The 22215-nt window shown below is 44.5% G+C and overlaps 5 protein-coding genes across 10 annotated transcripts; 3 read left to right on the top strand and 2 right to left on the bottom strand.

Moving 5' to 3' along the window:
* Positions 1 to 732: 732 nt before the first annotated feature.
* Positions 733 to 1300, top strand: LOC6546974. The gene has a single exon (XM_001974580.3). It carries the CDS (start codon positions 750 to 752, stop codon positions 987 to 989), a length of 240 nt encoding a protein of 79 aa, XP_001974616.1. The 5' UTR covers positions 733 to 749; the 3' UTR covers positions 990 to 1300.
* A 3960-nt stretch (positions 1301 to 5260) lies between these two features.
* Positions 5261 to 12873, bottom strand: LOC6546975 (maternal effect protein staufen). 2 transcript variants are annotated; one of them, XM_001974581.3, is made up of 6 exons: positions 12557 to 12873; positions 11727 to 11957; positions 7666 to 9806; positions 7405 to 7602; positions 6942 to 7342; positions 5261 to 6871 (listed from the first exon to the last, which is right to left on the bottom strand). In XM_001974581.3, the coding sequence occupies exons 2-6, from the start codon at positions 11906 to 11908 to the stop codon at positions 6689 to 6691; spliced, it is 3105 nt and encodes a 1034-aa protein (XP_001974617.1). In that variant the 5' UTR covers positions 11909 to 11957; positions 12557 to 12873; the 3' UTR covers positions 5261 to 6688. The 2 variants fall into 2 exon arrangements, with proteins under 2 accessions (XP_001974617.1, XP_015011884.1); XM_015156398.2 differs by having other exon boundaries at positions 6942 to 7339.
* A 185-nt stretch (positions 12874 to 13058) lies between these two features.
* On the top strand, positions 13059 to 15204 carry LOC6546976 (serine protease inhibitor 42Dd). The gene is made up of 2 exons (XM_001974582.3): positions 13059 to 14309; positions 14855 to 15204. The coding sequence occupies exons 1-2, from the start codon at positions 13452 to 13454 to the stop codon at positions 15119 to 15121; spliced, it is 1125 nt and encodes a 374-aa protein (XP_001974618.1). The 5' UTR covers positions 13059 to 13451; the 3' UTR covers positions 15122 to 15204.
* Positions 15205 to 15397: 193 nt separating this feature from the next.
* LOC6546977 lies at positions 15398 to 17244 on the top strand. The gene is made up of 3 exons (XM_001974583.3): positions 15398 to 15763; positions 15971 to 16096; positions 16169 to 17244. Exons 1-3 carry the CDS (start codon positions 15670 to 15672, stop codon positions 16993 to 16995), a joined length of 1047 nt encoding a protein of 348 aa, XP_001974619.1. The 5' UTR covers positions 15398 to 15669; the 3' UTR covers positions 16996 to 17244.
* A 33-nt stretch (positions 17245 to 17277) lies between these two features.
* Positions 17278 to 21713, bottom strand: LOC6546978 (heat shock factor protein). 5 transcript variants are annotated; one of them, XM_026980630.1, is made up of 9 exons: positions 21454 to 21713; positions 20930 to 21155; positions 19993 to 20101; positions 18782 to 19929; positions 18441 to 18715; positions 18263 to 18368; positions 18115 to 18168; positions 17942 to 18017; positions 17278 to 17879 (listed from the first exon to the last, which is right to left on the bottom strand). In XM_026980630.1, exons 2-9 carry the CDS (start codon positions 21137 to 21139, stop codon positions 17725 to 17727), a joined length of 2133 nt encoding a protein of 710 aa, XP_026836431.1. In that variant the 5' UTR covers positions 21140 to 21155; positions 21454 to 21713; the 3' UTR covers positions 17278 to 17724. The 5 variants fall into 5 exon arrangements, with proteins under 5 accessions (XP_026836431.1, XP_001974620.1, XP_015011882.1 ...); XM_001974584.3 differs by having other exon boundaries at positions 17278 to 17876; XM_015156396.2 differs by having other exon boundaries at positions 17278 to 17876; positions 18263 to 18715.
* Between the last annotated feature and the right edge of the window lie 502 nt (positions 21714 to 22215).

Below are 22215 nucleotides of genomic sequence, written 5' to 3'. Positions count from 1 at the left end.
GCGTTTGAGTATCGTGTGACCCAAATCTAAAATTTTAATTAAACAAAAGCTCGATCAATTAACATTAAGCGCTGCTAAGCAGCTGCACTTGAGGCGCGTTTTTGGCTCTCGGGCTCTTTTGGCCAAATGATTGATGGATTGCGATGGCGATGGCGATGGCGATGGCGTTGGCGTTGGCGATGTCATGTGAGCGTGGATCTGAAGATCTGAAGATCTGAGTATCTGAAGATCCACGCGTATCGAACGCCTTGGCTAGCATTCTACATATTTTAGTTTGAGCGCCATCCAGCAAGCGGACAAGCTGAAAAATTGTTTGCCACAATATCTGCCCCTGATCCGCTTAAATGTTTTTTCCCATGTTTTTATTTTCGCCGATAAACGTGTCGAACAAGTGGCCAAATATTTGCCATGCACTGAGAAATTTACCTGAATATACCATGCACCTGAAATATAAAATATATCTTTCACAGGTACTTTGTTTCTTGAAAGACTCAGACAAATGATGTTTAACATATACATAAGTACTAATGTTTATGTTTTACACAAACAATGCGAATCTAAATATTTAGAAGTGATTTTTTTAGGTGTACTACTATGCTAAAAGTGCGATTCGAGGGCTTAACTTACAGGCCAGCAACTGTGGCAACATTGAGAAGTGGGTCAGCAACTTTCAGTGCCACATGATCGTGTGCATCCCTATAAAAAGTGCACCGGTGATGCAACTGCAACCGAGTTAAACGCCAGTTGAAATGCATTCCGGAGCTGCAGTCGTCTTCATTTTGGCAGCACTGATCGCTGCACTAATCCTGCCCAGCCCAGCTGTAGCCATTCCCATGGAGGATGACACCGTAGACAGACCAAACACCGATTATCCAGCCTTGTTCAGAGCCTTCTTGGACCTGGGAAACGCCCTCTTCGGCAGCTGGAGCCCCGACGGAGCATTAGAGGAGTTTATTCGAAAGCAGGAAGCTCAAGGGCTTAGCTATTAGGGTATACCACTATCCCCACTGCTCCCCACTTTCCACAGCTGTGTTGCATAAGTTCCACATGCATCCATAAAGACTTCGACAGCCAAAGACAGGGGATTCAGCGGTGGTGGCGGTCCAACATTACGTTTTAATTATGCACGCTTCAGTTTTGGCTAGATCAACCATCATTACCACTTCGTTTGGCATTCGCTATTAGACATTCGGGTTTTTTCTTATTGTAATACCCTGCCAATAATATGTAATGTTTTGCAGGCTAATTATTATTACAGCTAATTCAGAAAATAAAAAAATCCTTGACAACCACAACTTAATCAAAATAGTTACCACTCTTATGTATAAATGGACTTTGTTTAATTTTGAAAATTATTTTCGTAGTAATGTATAATATTTATAGCTTAGCCTTGAACGTCCCAAAGTCTCTGGACAAGCATTATAAATTGTTTAATGAAAATGCAACTGCAAACAACATATCAAATCGAGTTGGTAAAACAGTATAAAAGAGTATTCCTGATCGATGGTTCAATCGAATCTGCTTCACACTTCTCCAATTTGTATCTTTCTAAGCCTTTTGGCTATGTGTTATCTCTGAACATGGCACTTTATATGTTTTCTTTCATTGGCAAATTAGTTATTTTTTGACAAATCCGCTGAAGCCGAGACAACAAGTAAATAAATGTTTAAATGAAGGCGAATAAAAGCAAACACTGTCTGCCTGCCGTTCGCCATTGTCGGACATCGATCAATTTGACTAATCATATTTATTTATATTTCTACCGACGCACAGTCCCAAATCCCAGACGTATTTATGCAAACTACCACCTACTTACTACCAACGAAAACGCTGATCATTATGCAATGGCCATAGAACCCAAGCACTTGGCAGTCAGTGGCGGCAATTGATGGAATCGGCTGATCGGATGATGAACGGCCTGCTGACTTGAATGGGTACAATCAAAATAATCACCTGGCAAATTCTTTCAATTATTCCGCATAATAAATTAAGCAAACGATTTGTCTGCGGCTCGCTTCCAAGTGTTTCCTTTGTGCTGGTGGCGAGTGTTTTCTTTCCATAAATTAAGTAACGCAATTGCTGCCCCATCGCCTTTCATCATTCATCTTGCTCCACTAAAGGCCGTTGCCATATAGATTCGACTACACTCCCATAGTGTTCTGATATTCCACCTGCGGCGAATGCGGGCTCAATATCTTTACTTCCTGCACGTGTCAAATAAATTATTGAGTCTGCACATCATCATTTCGCCCGGCTTTAATTGCGGGTTATCGCTGCTGTCGAGAAAAGATTTGCCTTCTAAACTGTTATTAAAACTGAATTTGCCAGCTCAGTGGCCAAGAACACGATACACTTCGTTTTGGCAGGGAGAACATAAAACAAGTGCCTTTATTTTCAGTGCTTAGATCACGTGCCACACTCATCCATAATTCGATATTTAATAGGATATCTTCATTATTTGGCAAAGGGCATAGCCGCCTGACCTGTAATTACGGTCTATTAAGTTATTATTAATGTTTTCATTTTACAAAGAAGGTGAATAAATGATCGATCGTATAAAACTTGGTTTCTAAACTCGTTCTTAGGCTCCTACTTACTTTTAGCTATATTTATCTACCAAATATATATACAAATACACCATGAGACCCAAAGACCCCCAAGACATAACATCAAATGCAAAGCAATATTTGAATGGCCAGACATTCGGATCTGCCAGATGGATATGATTTCCAATCCGACGCTAATTAAATGCAAATCCGAATGCATTAAATCCGCAAAGGAGGGTCTCAATCAAAACCAATCCATCGAAGTATTCATCGAGGCTTAATTCGATTACCAGCCGGCTGGGGGTGGGGGAACATTCAAACACAAATTTTCGAATAGCGGGAGCAGCAGGTGATTGGGGAGCAGTGGAACAGTGGACAACAGTGGATGGGTAATCATCATTAGTTGGCTTCAATCATTTGTTTCGCGCTCAAACAGTGGGCTTAGCATGCAAATCAGCCAAGTGGTGGAGCCATTCCCACAGAAACCAGGCGAAGGCGAAGACTGATGGGCGTCGCTTCTAAACGCATGTCAAACACGGCATTACACAAAATGTTTTCAAAATTATTCGAATAAATCAAAATTAACGCACGCACACACTCGTGAGCTAATCGAACGCTGTGAACAGCCAAGTTTCACTTTCGTTCGAGAAAAAAGTTCCCGAATATCGCTTTCAATTTATATAAATGCATTAGGTGATGGTCTTTAGCTTCAAACTTTGAAGGTGATGTAAGCAAATGTCCGATTGGTTGGTTAGTAGGCATTTCTAAATCAAATTACTTGCATTGATTTGGTTAATTGCCCGAGCCAAAAACTGTGTGAAGCTCCATTTCCGTAGCCCCAAGAAAAATTCCAACGATTTGGGCTCCCCGGCCCAAAAACCAACAAAAATCAAAATAATCAAACGCCCATTACATCACATCAACATACCATATATGCAGATGGACCCTAAGATGCCGGCAAACGGCGTCTGACAAACACATGTTAATTTGGATTCATCTCAGAGGTACGGGTACCGGGTACCGGGTACCAGGTATCTGGTATCTTGTATCTTGTTTCTATTTCAGCGTCCCCATTTCTTTCCGCCGCTCGCTCATATTATTGATTTCTTTTGGCAAACCAAATTTCATAATCACACGCCGCTACTCCATAGCTCTGCCGGATTATTATCAGCGCCATAAATTAATCAGAGGCGCGAGGGACAGAAAATTACATTTGGTATGATATGGTGGCTCCCAGTTCCAGGGATCCCAGAGACCCAGACACCCAGATACCCAGACACTCAGAGACCCAGCGCCCCAGAGAAATGCATATGCAAATGGAGGGACACAGTGGCGGGCGCGGAATCGCTTTGATTTTGCCGGAAAGCAGGGGAATCGGCGGACTTGGCTGATGTGCAAGCAAGGCATTAATTTAATTTTATATATTTATTATGCATTTGCCGGCCACACGTTTGTTTTTTCATGTTTTTTTGTAGTTTTCTTTTTGTTTTAATCGCACGATTGCCACAAAAACTAGCCAAATGCCAGCGGAGAAAGTGGAGGAGCTGCACCATGGCACATCCCATCGCTCAGTTGACCAGATCGAGCTGTATGGGATATTTTAAAACATCAACTATACAAAACTGTAGGCAGGATCTTGAACACAAATATATGAATTTTCAACGCAAGATCAACAATTCTATGTTTCAAAGATTCATCTGAAAACGATTTTGAACTATGAAACGCGAGTCAGCCGTGTTCTTAGCTTTCAAATGGGAAAACAGTTTCGAAAACTCTTGAAAAATTTTGAAAAATGAATGGGTTTCCGTCTGAACCATTTGGCATAGACATTTGTCATCGATTAGTCAGCTAGAGCTGTCGGCACATCATAATCTGATTCGGGCATTTAAGCCGTTTACAGTTTGTGATTTCGGATTGCGAAAGGGTTTTTTTGTTTTTTTCGCCACATTAACAATCGTTTATGTATTTATACGTTTATGGCCGCCTCTCAGCCTTTGCATTTTGATTGTGAATTTAAAAAATATAATTTTCCCTAATTTTTATGATATTTTATGAAACGCAGCCATTGGGGTTTTCGGGCACTATTACATATTATACCACCTGCCACAAATATTTTCAGCGTAGGGCAGGGCAGGAAAGGCGGGACTATAAATTAATTTATGGCCGAATAAATCATTGTTTTTAATGGCGATGGGTTGTCGATTTAGGGGTTTTGGGTCTTGGTGTTGCTATCTCGGTTCGCATACGTATCTGGTGTAAGAATTAGTTTCCCAAATCAATCAAACCCTCACTTCCAACTTTATTTCACTTTTTATTCGTATAATTACATTTTACATATTTTCATTGGGGGTTTTTGAGTTTTAATGACATAACACACATAACATGATTATGTGTCACATTACAGATAGACAAAACTTAGTGAGTGTGTGGGGAGGTGTAGGCTTAAGACTAATAAATGTGTTCTCTCATCTTGACTCGTATGCCTTTATTTGGTGTTAATGAACAGATCTTCACGCATTGTTGCCACTGCGAATACATCTCACATTAAGATTAATAATTTCAATCAATTTTGTGAAGATTTTGCAAAGCAGACACCGCTACACTCCCACAATTAATTGCTGACTACGAATATGCTCGTATCGTATCGCTGGGTCTGCAAAATCTTCTGACAAAATGAACAACTTGTGTGGCGCAAACAATGTGCACGATATATCTGTGAGTCTAGTAATTATGGGAGTTACGCATAACTGCCCCTATCTATACATTTAATACTGGGATTGACTTCTTTCAACGGTTACAGTTCGCTGGGGCTTAAGCTTAGGTTAGGATCGCAAATCGCGAAGCAATCATGCACATTGTGGCCAACGTGATGGCTTAGACAAAATACATTTTACATAACGCAACTTAACGCTTAATCAACTGGTGCTGTTTAGGGTAAAAGTAATTAAAACTATTGCTCTCGAAATTTGCAGATGGTGTGAGTGGAGTAATGGGGATACGATAACATAACTAACATAATTCGGATTCAAAAACAAGCAAGATATGTGGGGACAAAACATGACAGATTAAACAACACGATTCATTATTCATAAGGATGTTCAGCTTTTAGCTTGTACACTGGCCAAAAGCTGAACATTTACAAAAATGGCTTATTAAACATTCATAAATATAATTATAACGATTATGTAAATTGTATTTTATGTTGTATGTTCGATGTGAACTCCTTTTGTTCCACCCACTTCCTATCAATCTCCAAAATCCAGCAAACATTGCAAACTCCGTTTCCTCTGACAGATATTTGCTGAAAGTTTGGCAAATCGACCGGTCATGGGGTATACGACTTTCCGACATTCGCCGATGCTTATGCTTAACACTTAAAAATAGTATACGTATAATAGATTCATTATTCGACGAGTTTCATCAAGCATATGACCACAAACGGTTAATGGTTGTCTTGCTTTGAAAAATAAATCAAAAATTTGTTCATTTTCTCCTTAGACAGCGAGCCCGGTTTATTCGCAAATGCGGATATCCTTCAATTTTGTCCAGCACCGACGAGGTGCTCAAAAATTTTGTATTTATTTTTGAAAGCGATTGCCGCATGCAGCTAAGAGGTATCAATAGTCCTTTGTTCATCAATTCAATTCAAGTGGTTATTGAGCTTTAATCTTAAGTTTAGGTACGCAAATATTTGCATCTGTTCATTCTGTTCATGATTTTGTTGGGTTTTCATTAAGTCTAGTTATTGTTCGATTCTCGATTTGGATTAACAACGTTGCGGCTCTGTTAAGTGTTCGCCTCTGTTCAGGGTCGGTTACTATCAGTTCGATTCGTTAATCAATTCTCAACAAATAAATAAAATAATAACACCAGTTTGCACAACTTGCACATAAATAAATAAATAGGTATTAACTAATAATTTGCTATTTCAAAACTGTTTCTTGCATTGCTTCTCTTACATTTCTCTTTTTTCTTCTTTTTTTTTGAATTTGCACACAGCTTGGTTTTTGGATTTTGTTAAGGTTTGCTTTGTGGACGGGTATTTTAATTGTTTTTCTTTGCTTTGCTTTTATCATGCTTATGTGCAACAACAAAAATTGCAGTTAATAAGGGTTTAATAAGGGAATTTTAGCGGATTATGCTTATTTCATGGCATTGTTGAGCCCCAGCTTGCTGAGGATTTTCAAGGCATTGCTTGCAGCATCATTCTGCGACTCCTCGGAGCTCTTGCCAACACCATGGCAGATCTGTGGCGGATGAGTGGACAATGTCACGATGGTCAGGAACTCGTTGTGGTTGCCCTTGGGATAGTCCGAGAAGTTGACCTTAATTGTGAAAAATTATAAAGAATAATTCGATTCAAGTTGGGTTCGGGTTTTCCATTTGTATGCGTACCTCAAAGTCCAGCAGCTTACTGAGATACAAGAGCTGCTCCTTCATGTGCACTCCAGCACTTTGTGTGTTGCTCGTACTGTTACTGCTACTATCTATGTTGCTGCTGCTGTTTCCGCTGTTGTTTTTACTCTCGGCATTGTTGGTGCTTTCCGTGTTGCCCCCAACATTGCTGCTGTTGCTACTCACACCACTCGTATTGCTGCCGGTCGAGGTATTAAGTGCACTCTCACTAGCCGCCTCTGTCGCTTGCGAATCGCCGCTGCTGCTGTTGCTGGTGTCGCCAGAGTTGGCACTGGTGTTGCTGTTTTCCTCTGCAGCAACTGGAACTTCCTTATTGGCATCCTCCTCTTTGGATTCCACGTTGGCTTTGACAATTACAACTTGATCCCTCTTTTTGGCTGCTATAAAGGTAGATACATATTGATAAATACACTATTTTATATTTTAAGTGGGTCGAGCTCACGTTTCTTGTTCTGGCGCAGTATTAAAATGCCTGGCATGGGACCCACTGGCGTTGATACCATGGGCACTTCACCTTCCGCAGTTGCCTCCACTGCGGGCGCTGTAACGGCGGACATTGTTGCCGAAGTGCTGCATTCCTCCGATGACTGTGTTTCGTTGGTAGGGGTGGTTTGAACAGCTTCCAGCAGTTCAAAAAGAGCTGCAATAATCAATTAAGTTAATTAAGGCTTTCCTAGCTTTGTGTTAAGCATCATTGATTTACCCTGCGCAGCATTTCGCTTTGCCAACTTCTTGCTGTTGCCTGTTCCACGGGCTGTGCTGCCGCTGGCGGAGACCTCCATAACGAACTCCCGTCGTCGAGCGGTTTCATTGCCGTTTTTGGCGATCAGCTCAAATATGGGTTCCTTTTCCTTACGCGTCTGCTGCAGTTGAATTAGCTTTGTGATGGGGTTATCCGCATCGTCCAAGTCGATCAGCTTGTCCTTCGGCGGATTGAGGCGTTTACGCCTCTCCGGCTTGCCCGTTTGCGTTGGACCTTCGGTGCCCGACACAACCGAACCTTCTCGGGCCGCTGCCCCACTTTTGCCGGGCGTCTTCACTTTAATCCGCTTTAATGGCGTCTGTTTGGTGGGCGTAAGGGGCGGCAGCTTTTGCAACTCAATGAGCATCTTTTCCGCAGCACGCTTCTTGGACACTTTCTTGCCATTTCCTTCTCCCTCGGTGACAATAGATCCGACAATGCAGGCTGTTATAAAGTTCTTCATGTGCGCCGGTCCCTCTTCTCGCAACACCTTAAAATGAACGGTCATGTTGCGTTTAATCCCAATTTCGTGAACCTGCGAGATGGGCGACTTCTTGTCGCCCTCGTCCATCGAATCCTCGAGGGCCTCCTCAGAGGCGGATATGGCTTGTGTCTTGAGAACCTGCAGGGCTCTCGCCGCAGCGTCATGCTTCGCTTGTTGCAGTGTGCGTCCAATGCCCACAAACTTCTGCTTGCCCACAAACAGGGTGATTTTGCTGGGTGGCGTAGGCACAGATGGGAATGGACCATTCGGTCCATGATGTACATGAGCTCCGAGAGGCGGTGGCAGCGCAAAACGTGATGGAAACTTCGGAGGAAACGGTCGCTGGCCGGGTCCATGAAAGAAATGCGGATGCATCGGCGGCGATGGGATGGGCACGAATCCATTGCCAAGCCTCTGGCGCAGCGCGTAAGCAGGTGGTGGCGGTTGTTGCGGCATCCCTGGACCTGGGGCTGTTAGTAAATGACCGCCGCCAAACTCCGGCGGCACTATGGAATCCGTGGGAGGAATCTGAGTGGGATCCAGCAGGTAGAAGGTGCGCTGTCCCAACTTCATGGCTAGGGCGTTTAATTCCACCGTTGGCGTAATGTGGGTGCGCATGGGGCCGCCTTCTTCGCTGCGTCGAATTTTCGGCGGCGGATGCTTGTACATGGTTTCCTCGATAGCCTTACTAGCAGCCAAATGTTGCGCTTTCTTAATCTTAAAACCATCCGCCGAGTACTCCTCATCGCCCAGCATCAGTGTCACCGTAAAGGTCTTGCAGTGGGCAGGACCTCGTTCTCCAGTCAACCGATATTGATGCGTGATCTTGTTGTACCTGGCCAGCTCATTGACCAGGCACATTGGGGTCTTGTCTTTGCCACCGCGTCCTGTGCTGCTTGTGTCCTCGTTGGACAATGTTCCGGTAGCATCGATGTGCTCCGTGCTGGCATGGTCGTCCGCTGAAGGTGGCTCCTGTCTGGACTCCGGTTCCTGAGGAGCTTCCTCTTGGCTTACAGGCTCGCTTGCTTTGACTGTGCTGATGCTGGTATTGTTGGTGGTGACATTAGTGATGGTCACTGGCGGCTCATGCACCGGGGTTACTTCTTGCACCACCGGTGGAACCACCACCTTCTGATTCCTATAGGTATTCTGCAGAATGGCCTTGGGGGCATAGTTGCTGCTGCTGTTGTTGTTGCCGCTGTTGGTGTTGGCATTGCTGCCATAGTGGTTATATTTCGCGGGCTTCGCCTGGCTCATGTAATAGTGTGGCGGAGGAGCGGCATAGCTGCCCAGATGGGCGGCCATGTGGTGCGGCGGATGGGGAGGAAGCTGATTGTAGGCGAGAGGAGGCGGGTTGCCCGCCAGAGGATTGAAGGCCTGTGGCGGCGGACCAGGTGGCTGATTACCAAGAAGACCGTTGCTGCTACTCAAGTGCTGGTGCTGTTGGCGGATCTTCTGCATCTGGTTGCTGTTGTTAGTGATGTTGCTGCTGCTGTTGCTGTTGATGTTGCCGTGGTGATAGGCAGCCCCAGCCGCAGCTACGGCGGCGGCTTGATTCGACGACGTCTGCTGCTGCTGCTGTTGCTGCTGCTGAGCGTGGAGATGGTGATGATTCAGACTGCAAAACGGAGGATAGAGCAAGCAAATTGGTTAATCGATGGCCACAAGTAAGAGCTCCTGGGGCGGATGCGCTGGCTTCTGCGGTTATATCAGCAAACAATGCACGCCAAGAGGATTATAGAGACCATCGAGACAAAAGTGTACATCGACTGGCGCACGGGAAAAACAAAAACACCAATGAGCGAGGTCCTAGAAGCTTCTTTCCCCACCCCTCTGCCGCATGTTGTTGTTCCTGCGGAATCGCAGACAACAGCGGCCACGCTGAACAATGGACCAAAATCCTAACAAAGCACAAAAGCCGCATTCTCTTACGCATCGTGTCATTTTTCGCCAACTGTCAGTTTCAATTGAGACGCACCTACTGCGACACCCTACTCCTGCTCCTGCAACCGCTCCCTACCATTCACGATGATCGAGGGTAGGATAGCACTCCATCGCCTTTACCTACAGCCTCGTACATTTCACAAGACGAAGAAATATTTTTGGCAATTTATAATCGCTAAATCAGTACGAAAACGAGCCTTCAAATTAACATTGATATGGGCAATTTGTGATTAGGATCAGTTGATATACGATAAAAATGTCCTGCGTAAGGGAAAGGTAATTAATTGGGGACTCCTTTTTACAAACAAGTCTCAGCAATGTGATAACTATTTAACTCATGCATCAGTGCGTATTGGTAATTGAGTCTCTCTTTTATTTGAGTGATTACTTTATGAGTCCCAAGAGCATTAAAACCTAACCATATATTTTTATATACGTTTTTGTAACATTATTTGAGGCTCATTTTTTGTTTACCTTTCACTTGCAAATTATATAGTTAAGAGGATTTTATTTCATTTGCCAAATCTCATCCTTTTTCACACACTTTATTATTTTGCGAACTTATTAGAACCCGATTCAGTTTCAATAACTTCAATCTTCTCGCATATTTCACCTCTCACTTCGCACCGATGAAAGACTATCATGATCGCTTACAAATCGTACGCAAAAGTACGTTAGAATCTGCGAACTGCGACGAACTCAGCTTACTCCAACCGCCGGTAATAAATTCATGTGCGAACCGATGCGACCGGCAGGCAAAACGCAACTGAATGCGGAACTGGATGAGCAGTTTACTGAGAGTTTGGCAAAACATATGATCGCAGACAATACGAGGAGCCTAAACTCCTGGAGGCCGAGCCGAAGGATCCTAGCGAACGTCAAGGATAATTGCAGCGCAGTCGGCAGGGCAAACCCGTTACCATCAAGCGGAAGTCATGCTGAGCGCGAAAGAACAAAGAGCCACTGAAATTATAATTTATGAGTTGAGAAAATGGGATGATGAGTCTCACACCGATTGTCAGTGACAGGAATTAACATAATTGCCGCAACGCATAAAGCTCAGACAAGCTGGCGATCCGAGTCGATGTGGAATCTCTCTAAGATCCAACCGAGCCAAGGAAATACATTTTCCTCACCTGAGATCCACTCTCAGGCAACGCGATCCATCTATAAATAGCTAGAAATATCACCTTCCCTCTGCTACCTTATTGCCTTAACAGTTTTATCTGCGATCTTGATCTATATGTTATCCCATATTATAAACACATCTATCTTACAGTTGAAAATTGAATCCTGTATGTAGATACGGGAACTCTTCTTGACTTGGGAAACCCATTTTAGCCAAGTAACCCCTTTTTCTTTACATCAAGATTCAATTGAATGAAGGGGATGATAGGCATTTCCGAGATCTATCTGAACTAAGAAGGCCATAACAACCATAATAATAAATGCTAAGCTGTAACTGAACTCCAAATGGTACCACAGATTATTCAACTGATTAAACCAATTCTACCATATATTTTATATCTTTCTATGCTACTAAGCTTTATCTAGTTCAATTGCTATTCCTGATAACCCGCCATTGATATCTTACCGTGCGTGGAGATGGTCGCGATGTGGAGGCTGCTGGGGCGGCTGCTGCTGCTGCAGACTGGGGGCCAGGTGCTGCTCCATGCCGGGATGCAGATGCATGTGGGCATGGCTGTGACTGTGGCTGTGATGGTGCGCAGCTCGGATGTGGGGCGCTGGCCGGGCGGCATGAACGTTGTGCTGCATTTTGTGGAGCTGTAACCTTTAGGACTCCCGTATGAACCAGCGACCGCAGCTGCAAGGAGGAAAGAAACATGGATGAGACGGGCACAAACAATGTTTTCCCTGGCCGCACAAAAGGCCCTGGAGGTGTTTCTTTGTGCGGCGATTGTACGTAAACAAGTTGCAACTGCATGCGGGGCATATAAATGCGAAATGCAAATGGACATGGTGCACACGCATATACATATACATACATATATGTATATGCACTCATATGTATATATGGTAGAAATGCAACTGAAGCGACGACATCGGCCTAAATCAAATTGTGACAGGCGGCGGGTAGAAGGGTTCAAATCGGCTGATTCGCTGCCAAGCAACCACTCCTTGTTGCACTTTTCTGGTTCTTACGGCCATTCGGGTTGCCTTGTGCCTCTGTGTTTTGGTGAAATCGGATAAAATGCAGCTGCAGTGCGCAATTCAGGTTTCGTGCATTCCGTGCAAGGGGTTCAAGGACCCAGACCCATACCTAGACCAAGACCCAGACCCAGACCCAGATCCACATCCATGGATTCCGTTCCCTTCCATTCCATTCCGTAACCCCATTCCCATTCCCATTCTCAGTCCAAATCCGAGACAAGAGTGGCATAACGATCTGCAGTCGCAACTCACCTTCTTGCGCTCCCAAAACGATTTTCGTACGCAATGGTCACGGGAAAATCACAGCAACTGAATGCAAAAACTCCGTTCGATCGATGGGCGCATGCACATCCATTCATGCGGGGTGGCCTCGATCGCGTGCGCAACTTAAAAAACACTTTAGAACTACTTTAACACTTAAATTAAATTGATAAACCTATTTTGCACTGTGGCTGCGGATGAAACTCGAAAAATAATGGCTTCTGGGCGAGCGGGAAGCGGGGTGGTTGCGTGCGGCGGTGTTGGAAAGCGCGCGCGCAGAAGCGCCAGGGCAGCACAACATTCGCTGTGGTATTTTATGCCAGCCGAAATCGATAACTGTCAGAGGGCAAACATTTTGAACATTTCTGTAATAACGTAATATTTTGAAACAATCTTTAATTAATATTAACACTTAATTAATTAACACTTGATTTGATACATTTACAAAATTAATTGTTAAATGTTTTCAGTATTTGTTGGAAAAAAAAAAGAGTAGCATTTTTGGGCGCCAATGCCTGTGGTCACACTGCAAAATATTATTAAAAATAAAAACTTATTTTTAAAAACTTTTAGCATGAAAAAGTCCAAAACTCAAGAGCAATGTCTATTTAAAGAATGCCAGATTATTTTATATATATGGGTCGATCCCGGGGAAGCCCCCATGGTTCTAGATCAGGAAAATGGTGACACCATCTCTTTGCCTCTCTTGTTTTGATAATGTTTTGGCTGTGACTCATTCGCCGGCTGGTCGAAGGCTGTTTTCACTTTTGTTGTGGCCCCGAACGGCATTTAAGGCATTCCGGTGTAGACAGCAGACCAGAAAGCAAGCGCACACAGTTCCGCGATTACACAGCACACCCACAATTAGTCAGTTCGGTCCGTCAATATGTTCGACTTCAATTTGGAATTTGCGCGTGGAGGTGCCCGTTTCACCACCGAACTTTTCCAGCTTTTGAGCGCTGGTGGGCTCAAGGAGAACGTGGTCTTCTCGCCCTTCTCCATCCAAACGTGCATTGCTCTGGCCTTTGCCGGATCGCAGGGAGAAACCGCCGACGAGATCGCCACGGCACTGCACTTTGTGTCCAACTTTCCGCCGGAGGTGGCCGAGACTTTCCAGTTTGTGCTGGAGAAGTACCGCAACAGCAACCTGCTGCGGGTGGCCAACAAGCTGTACGTACAGGAGGGCAATCAGCTGAAGGCCGACTACCAGGCGGCGATTAAGGAGCAGTATCATTCCGAGGCGGAGTCCATTAACTTTGCGCTCCCCGATGCCGCCGCGCAGGCCATCAATGCCTGGGTGAATGCCAAGACTGAGGGCAAGATTACGGAGCTGGTCAGCGCTGACTCATTCTCGGACAACACCCGGCTGGTCCTGCTCAATGCCCTGCATTTCAAGGGCAGCTGGGCGCACAAGTTCAGCGAGGAGCGCACCGAGGAGGATATCTTCTGGGTGGGCGAGGAGGAGGAGGTTAAGATCAACTACATGAACCAGAAGGCCAAGTTCAACTATGGCTACTTTGAAGATCTGGGCTGCACTGCCCTCGAGATGCCATACCAGGACTCTGATCTTTCCATGTTCGTGCTGCTGCCTCAGGAGCGTATGGGAATTTACGCTCTAGCCGAGAAGCTGAAGACTGTGAACCTGGTGGATTTGGCCGACAAGTTGACGGTGGAAGAGGTCCATGTCAAGTTCCCCAAGTTTAAGGTGGATTACTCCCTGGAATTGGCCGAGAAGCTGAAGCAGGTAAGGAAAACATCTTCAATAAGAGTCCCTATAAATACTTTTTTGGGGGGAAAGCGTCGTTGCTTTCGCACAATTAAGCTCAATTCGGGGTCAGTTTTTTTTTACATAACACAGTCCTTGATTGCATTGCGTGTTTGAGGTGAAGTAAGAAGTTATAAATAGCGGTAGCTCAATAAATTTCCCCATAAAATCCAGAATTAAATTTTATGGCCACGTTGCAGTGCTGCTAACCGCCCACGAAAATATTGCCCACTTATCTCTAAAATTCCGTCAATTGATGTATGTATTATTTATAGTAACTTATCGCCGGTAAGGTAGAAACCTCTTAGATAACCAAAGTGGGCTGCCGTATTGCGGTGGCAGCCAGTGGTTCGTACTTAAGATCTTGTATCAGCCTCACGATCCTAAAAAAATTATGGAATTTTTGTTGCAGTCGATTGTGACACACATCGCCAACCTATCTTATCGATCATAAAGCCTCCAGCGGATATGACATCATTAGTTATTTACTGGGCACTTACTTACTCCTATTTACTTTCTTTCAGCTGGGAGTCACGAAAATGTTTTCGGATGGAGCCGAGTTCAACAATCTGCTGGAATCCCCCGAGGGCGTCTTTGTGTCCAACGTGCTGCACAAGGCCACCATCGAGGTCAACGAGGAGGGCACGGAGGCGGCGGCGGCCACCGGCATGATCATGATGACCCGCATGATGACCTTCCCCCTGCAGTTCCAGGCGGACCGGCCCTTCCTCTACGTCATCTGGAACAAGAAGAACATCCTCTTTGCAGGCGCCTTTGTTAAGGCTGCTTAAAAGTCCATTTCTCACTCTTTTTTTTATTGTTTGTATTGTTGTTAAAAAAAGTATTTTAAAATAAATAAGCGCTCCATGACTAAGTTACGCTTGTTTTTCTAATTGCCAACTGGAAATTCTTTGTAAATGTAAACAAACGAATTTCATGCAAACACCTGTTTCAAAATTTTTGCAAATGCATAAATAAACAAGAGGAAAAAATAACAATAAAACATACTTAAATTGCGCGCATCGCGTGAAGCCTTGCCACCACGTTCGAGTGCTGTTATCGATTGCCCATCGGCGCACAATCGAAAAGAAGTCGCGGAATGTCCTAAAACTAGCCAAATGCCAAGACCAGCCGATTTGAGTCTGCGCAGAGCGCGTAAAACCAAAACGAAGAGAACGCAGGAGAGTCGAACGGTAAATCGGTCGCAGCAGAATAAACTTTTAGAATCGCCAGCGCGAGAACCGTCTTAAAAGTCCGCATACAAAAAGAAGGAAAGGCGGCCGCCTATGGCAACCTGATAAGCAAAACAATCAGAAGCAATTGGTAAAATCGAAACGAAATGAGCCGGAGGAGCGTAAACCAGGACACCACTAGCAAGTCGGAGAAGATGCAGCGCTACTACGCGGAGCGCGAGACCACAGGACCCGAGTTCGGTGAGTTTCCCTCGGTTGGCAATTGGTACACAAGGGATTCAGAATCAGAGTAACCGGGGCTCGCAGAATCAACCCCCAAAGCCAAAGGATGTGTCTTCTGCGCTTAGGGGTGGCTGCTTCTGCTGTTTCTGCTGCGAAGAAACGTAGAAACCGAATCAGAAAGCGAAACAGATTTTAACGATTTTTCCCACAAATCCTTGCTGGCAGACGATCGCCTGATAAAGCTGGTGCGCTCCAACCCGGCCATATACGATGTCAGTCATCCGCACTATCGCCGTAATCCGGTGCGAGTGGACATATGGGATCGCATTGCCAACGAACTGGGCGCCTCCTGTGAGTACATTACATTTTATCCACTGCGTAGATTCTGTCGATAAAACCACCCCATTTTCACAATGTTCACAGCTCGATTCCTGCAGACCAAGTGGAAGAACATACGTTACAACTATTTGCAGGAGGTCAAGGCGATTGAGACGGGCCAGGCGAATCCAAATGTGCGCAAGCGGCGCTTCACCGAGGATCTGTCCTTTCTGCAGAACACGGCCCAAACCTACAATGTGAAGAAATCTCTGAGCTACGTGACTCCACAGAATGGAGGTGGAAGTGACAACGACAGCAATAGCTTTTTCTATCCCGATCCGGAGCACCTGAAGATCGACGCCTCTGAGGGCTACGACATCATCGAGCTGGACAACAGCGACGATGGCTCCAATAGCGACGATAACGAGATTGTGCCCGAGCTGCAGCTGGTCATGGGGAAGCCCAAAACGGAACTATCCCTGCCAACGACACTGAACGGCACCAGTAGCAGCAATCACAGCCAGGAACATGACCACGCGAGCTCGCCGGCCTCCTCGCCCCTGCTAACGCCCATGGTGGTAATGGGCAATGGCTACGATCAGGAGGTGCATACCCAACAGCAGCCGGCAGAAGAGCAAAAACCGCTCAACAATCACTCGCTGTCCAACGGAGAAGTGACCATTGAACCCATTTATAAGCCTGCGGCCATCAGACGCACGTTACCCAGTGATTTTCTGACCAATCCCTTCAAGCGTAAGGTCACCAGAGCGCCACTTCAGAGCCAAGCGACGTCGTCCTTCAACGATCCCATCGAGCTCTACTGCCTCTCGCTAGTGGACACACTTCGCAGCATGCCCAGATCGGAACGGGAGCGGGTCAAGTTCGAGTTCGCCAGCATTCTGAAGGACGCCAAATACAAGGACGAGTGCTAAGGCGTCACCATTCTATACGTACAATTCTTGATTAGTAACCTTAGCGGTAGACAACGCACTCAAACACTCCCACACTTCATTTATGTATTATTATACTTACATACCACTTGTAATTCTACGTTTCGCGTCCTAGGCTAAGCTCTAGGTTAATTTGTGTTAGGATGAGGCGATATGTGTCCATATCTCTTTAGTTGTATCAACATTGAGTCGAATAAAGTTATGCACAAAACAAAGGTAGCAGCAAACGGAGTTTCATTGTTTCAATCCAAATAAAACATTTGATTTCATTTGCAGCTCAACGCGGCATTAAACAATTTATTTTCGATTAATAAAAGTAGTGTGTAAAACGTATAATCTAAAGCGTGCGATCTTAAATCGTCTACGATCTGAGCAGCCATCGCTCCACTTGATCGGTTAGTGCAAACTAAAAATTTTCTACCTCATCCGAGGACCGCAAAATCCCGCGATACAAAATAAATCGAAATCTTTACTGATTCTTCGAGTCTTTCTACAACAAGAACTGGTTAGTCTATATATCATATATATAGTGCTTAAGGCATATACAGATCATTCATATGAATATAGTGATTATTAATGTGATTATTGTATGAATCAACTAATAGGTTAGACAGAGTACGCGATGAAAATTATCGTGTAAAGAATTCCATTTAACACTAAAAACAATTTGTTTGCCAGTTAAACGGCTGAGCTGCTACTACTTAATATAAGTTACAACTCGTGACGTGGCGTATTTAGAACCGAACTCTGCGTCTGCAGCTGGCGCCTGTTGGCCTCCTGATCCTTGTTGCCATCGTCCGTGTCCATGAAATCGGACAGATCATACATGGGCTGATAGGAAATCAGTTCGGAGCCACTGGGTGCTGCTTGAAGCAAATTGGTTAGTTTTGAGCGGAGAAATTATAATGATACTGATTTCCCAACCAACCTTTCTTTTCACTGCTCATGCTGTCATTGGGAAACGATAGGCCATAGTTGTCCATCAGATCAGAGTCGTTAAAAAGCTGTAAAGTATACAAATAAACCACATGGTTAGATTGTTCAGTATGTGAATTTTCAGAATTTAGAAAGGAAGGCCAGATATGGACGTTTTGTGCTGACCTTTAAAAGCAGCTCGTCCTCGGGCAACTGAAAATTGGGCGTCCTGCTAGGCGCCTAATCATGTAAATAGAACATAAGTTAAATCAGCTTCGGGTCGGACAAACGGACGGCTAATACATAAAAGTCGTTACTTAATCTGAATACTTACACCCATGAGCATATTTTGATCAATGGCCACTCCATCGCCACGCAGCAGATCCTTCAGTGTTTCCAACTCATCTTGCATGCTGTCCAAGTGCCCGTGGAGATCGTCACTGCAACAGTAAGAATTGGCCGCTTGATTATGGCTTATTCGACTTGGATTTGAATGCTTCTGGTCTACTAACACTGAGGCCATCTTGAGGAGTTGACCGGTGTTGGGATCTCGGCTACTTCCGTTCTCAGCGCCAGTGTATTTGGCCACAGCCATGCCCTCTTCATCAGAGGCTTGCGCCTTGGCCGCTGCTTTCGATGTCGAGGCCTGATTGGCATCCAGCAGAGTACTGTTGCAGGGCACATCGATGTTGCTGGCAAACTTTCCGCTGCTTACTGTTGTTTGCCCAAATTTCTGCTGTTGGTCCAGTTTGGCTGCCTCTTCCACGCGGTCAGGAAGCAGAGTGTCCTAAGAAGTTAAAAGAAAAAGAGTAAGCAACTACGTAAGGATGCAAAATGTTCAAAAATTGCTTACTTCAAAAATATCCGTCGGCATGTTCTCACTGATGAAGTTAGCATTGTACAAATCCGAGTTTGCGGGAGTCATTAGCTCCATCAGTCCAGAGCTGTTTTCCGGCTCAGACTTGATAATCATTGGTTGGACCATCGCATCAGGTTGGGTACTATGCTGGCTGCTCGTCCGTTGCGCCTTGGGCGACGAGCTATCTACGAGAATCTCTCCAGCATTAATTATAACGTCTCCTGTCTGTCGCCGCAGCTTGTTCTGCTCTTTAAGCTGCTGACGCTTCTGTTCCTGTTCCCGAACCATGGGCGTGGTGAGCACATTCTGCTCCTCGTGATAAGGCGGACTGTTTGGCACCTCCTGGACATGAGAATCGGGCGCCTCGGTGACCGTGTAGACAATTTGTTGGGCAGGCGATTGACTCACACTTTGGGCCATCGGAGAAGCGGCTCCGCCAACTAGAAGATTACCGCCAGCGGTTCCATTTCCCTGGAGCAGCAAGTCCTCCACACTCTGATTCGAATAATCGACGTTGTGCGAGCTAATGCTTATGTTAGATCGCGGACGCTCAACGGCCAGCGGAGAGACACTCTCCTGGTCATACTGTGATGCTGCGGTGTAGCCAGTCGGTGATGGATTCATCACCTCATCAAGAAGCTCCTCGCTAAGCTCGTGGATAACCGGACCACCGCCACCCTCGCTCTCGGTCTCGCTGGTGGTGCGTGCGCGATCGATTTCCGGCGTATCGTTGATCATCAACTGCATGTGGCGCTTCACGCCAGACATGTTGCGCGATGGTTGCACGATTGAGATTAGGAACTGGATCAGCTTGTTGACTATCTGTTGCTGCTTAGCGTGCTTTTGGCGCAGGCTGGCAATCTCTCGCCATAGCACCTCGTTCTCCTGTTTCATAGCGGAGAAGCGCGAATCCAGATTGTCCTGGCGTCCCCGCATGACCTTCACATCGCTGAGGATCTTCGAAACGGCCTCCTGCTTCAGCACACTCTTGTCGTCCCCATTTTTGTTATTCGATATCTTCCTTTTGATTTGGTCCAAGAGAAAAGGCGAGTTGCGTTTGAAAAATGGATGTGAAAATTCAATTTCGTCGCGATCAAAACGTAATCCGCCATTGTCAATAGAGGTAATCTTATGAAATCCATCTGCAAAGCACAAATGAAAAATTAATTTAGTTGCTTCAAAGGAAATACTTCAGATGCACTTACACATATTCAATTGCCTTATGAAACTGGCCATGTTATTGTGCTTGTAGTTCAGAGGCAATAGTTCCTTGGCGAATTGCGCTTGATTTTGTATAACGAAACTTTGGCCATCCTGAAAAAAATAAAATGAAAAACGGCAGCGATATAAGAGTCATGCTGATATGTGGTTGCCACAAACCTATTAGCGGTAGACCGCAAAGTAAAAACGATAAGCGTTCGCATCAACGAAAATAATTACCTAATTGTAATTATACATATGTTCAGAAATATGGTAGTTAAAAGTCCTTGTATATCTTCTCGTAAATTTTATATAATGTATAAAACGATGGCTCAGCAAATTTAAGAAGTCTTAAAATCATAAAGAGATAAATAAATTCGTATTTTAACAAAATTTTTCAACTTCGTTCCAACCAGTTCAAAAATTTGGTTATATCAGTTTTTCATGGTATATATATAACCATTTTGGTTTTGAAAATTGTATTATGTGAATATGTACATACTATGCACATACAATGTATGTGCGTATGTCTCTGACTGAAAGTGGTATGCGAACGCTATGATTATCAGTAAACTCTTCGTTAAGAGTGTGTGGTAACCTAAGTGAGAACCAATTACTCTTATCTTAAATGAAAAACCAAGTGAATGACCAAGGGAAATTTTTCTATTGACAATTGGAGATGGAAAATTTTCCAGAGTTCACGCACGTACGCATGCAAATGGCAACATCAACAACAACTACAACAAGATGTTGGAAGGCAACTTGCATACGTGCGATGCGGCATGGGCAACAACAAACTAGAGAGGGAAAAGCGAGGGACAGAGAGGGAGAGCTTGAGACACCTGCAAGCAAAGTCATTGTTGTTACCATGCTGATTAGCGGTATATTGGGGAAGGGGAGTCTCTGGAAAGGTAAATAAACAATATGGCGGCGTAACCTTACCTTGGTCCAGCAAATCAAGCGATTGGTATCGGCATCGTCCACCAGGCGCCACAATTTAGCCAAAAAAGCCGGCACCCCGCTTCCGATGGCGGCCGTGTCTCCGTAAGAGTGCATTCTCCTGGAAGGCAACTGCTCCTCCTCGTCGTCCTCCTCTTCCTCCGATTCGTGCTTGAATTGCACGGCTTTAGCGGATGAACGCGACCTGGACATATAAGTGACCAGCAGCCTGGAAAGGAGTAGTCAATGAATTCACGGCACACAAACACACACGCTTTTTTCCAGTTCACAGTTCACTTTTCCACGCTTCTGCATGTGTGTCGAGTGTGTTTGTGTGAGTGCGGATTTCAGTGTGCGTGTCCAGGTACACAATACACATGTAAAATGTACATATGGGTACAATTTTGATGTGAAAGTTGCAGCTCTGATCGAATCGAATGTTTTTAGTTGCAGCAAAGTGCGTCATTCGAGCCCACAACTTGCACAAATGGAGCTCCAGTTCTTCTTCTCATGCTCCGCCTACCTACCTTAACAATTTTACAGCTCACAAGGCTTCCGCGAAGTGAAAAACTCGCGTTAAACTCGTCAAGTTAAGTATTGCACTTCACTTTCTATGTGTACCGCTTTTGTTTTTACAGTTCTTCGGTTTTTATGTGTTTTTTTCGCGATTTAATCACAAGTGAAAATTTAATGAAACCTCCGTCAAGTAAATTTGCTTTTGTTCGCAGCGTGACCAGTTTTGAAAAAACCCATCGAACTAAAGTTCGCTGCTATTTATAGCACTTCTGACTGTCTGCTTGGTCCTCTGGTATTTTTCTAGTATTTTCTGGCGCGCAACTTCGTATTCAAATATTGACCCCAATTACGGGAATGATCCATAGACTAAAAATTTATTAAATAATTTTGCGATTTATTCTTAAAGCTAATACTGAAATGTTGTATGTGTTTATTTACCGGCTACTCGCAGCAATTATTGATGGGTAATTGTCGACACTAATACGACAGTACTACAGATAGGGATTTTGTTATTTAGTATTTTCCATTTGATAACTTGACATTAAATTTAATTTAAAATTATATTCAGATGGTTAGTTTTTAAGGCAAGAATTAAAGAAAAATAATTAATGGAAATACATATTTACCAAGCCAATTTACCCAAATTTCGAGATTACGATCTGATATAAATTCGTCCTTAAAAAGTTTTCCCTCAATGTTGGTTTCGTTTTGTTTCTTTAATTCGATTTTCTTATTTGGAGTATCTTATTTAAACTCTGAATGAAATATAATAT

The sequence above is a fragment of the Drosophila erecta genome, unplaced genomic scaffold (genome assembly GCF_003286155.1).
Source record: "Drosophila erecta strain 14021-0224.00,06,07 unplaced genomic scaffold, DereRS2 tig00000092-arrow-pilon, whole genome shotgun sequence".
NCBI classification, from domain to species: domain Eukaryota; kingdom Metazoa; phylum Arthropoda; class Insecta; order Diptera; family Drosophilidae; genus Drosophila; species Drosophila erecta.
This window is presented reverse-complemented; position numbering and strand designations above follow the sequence as displayed.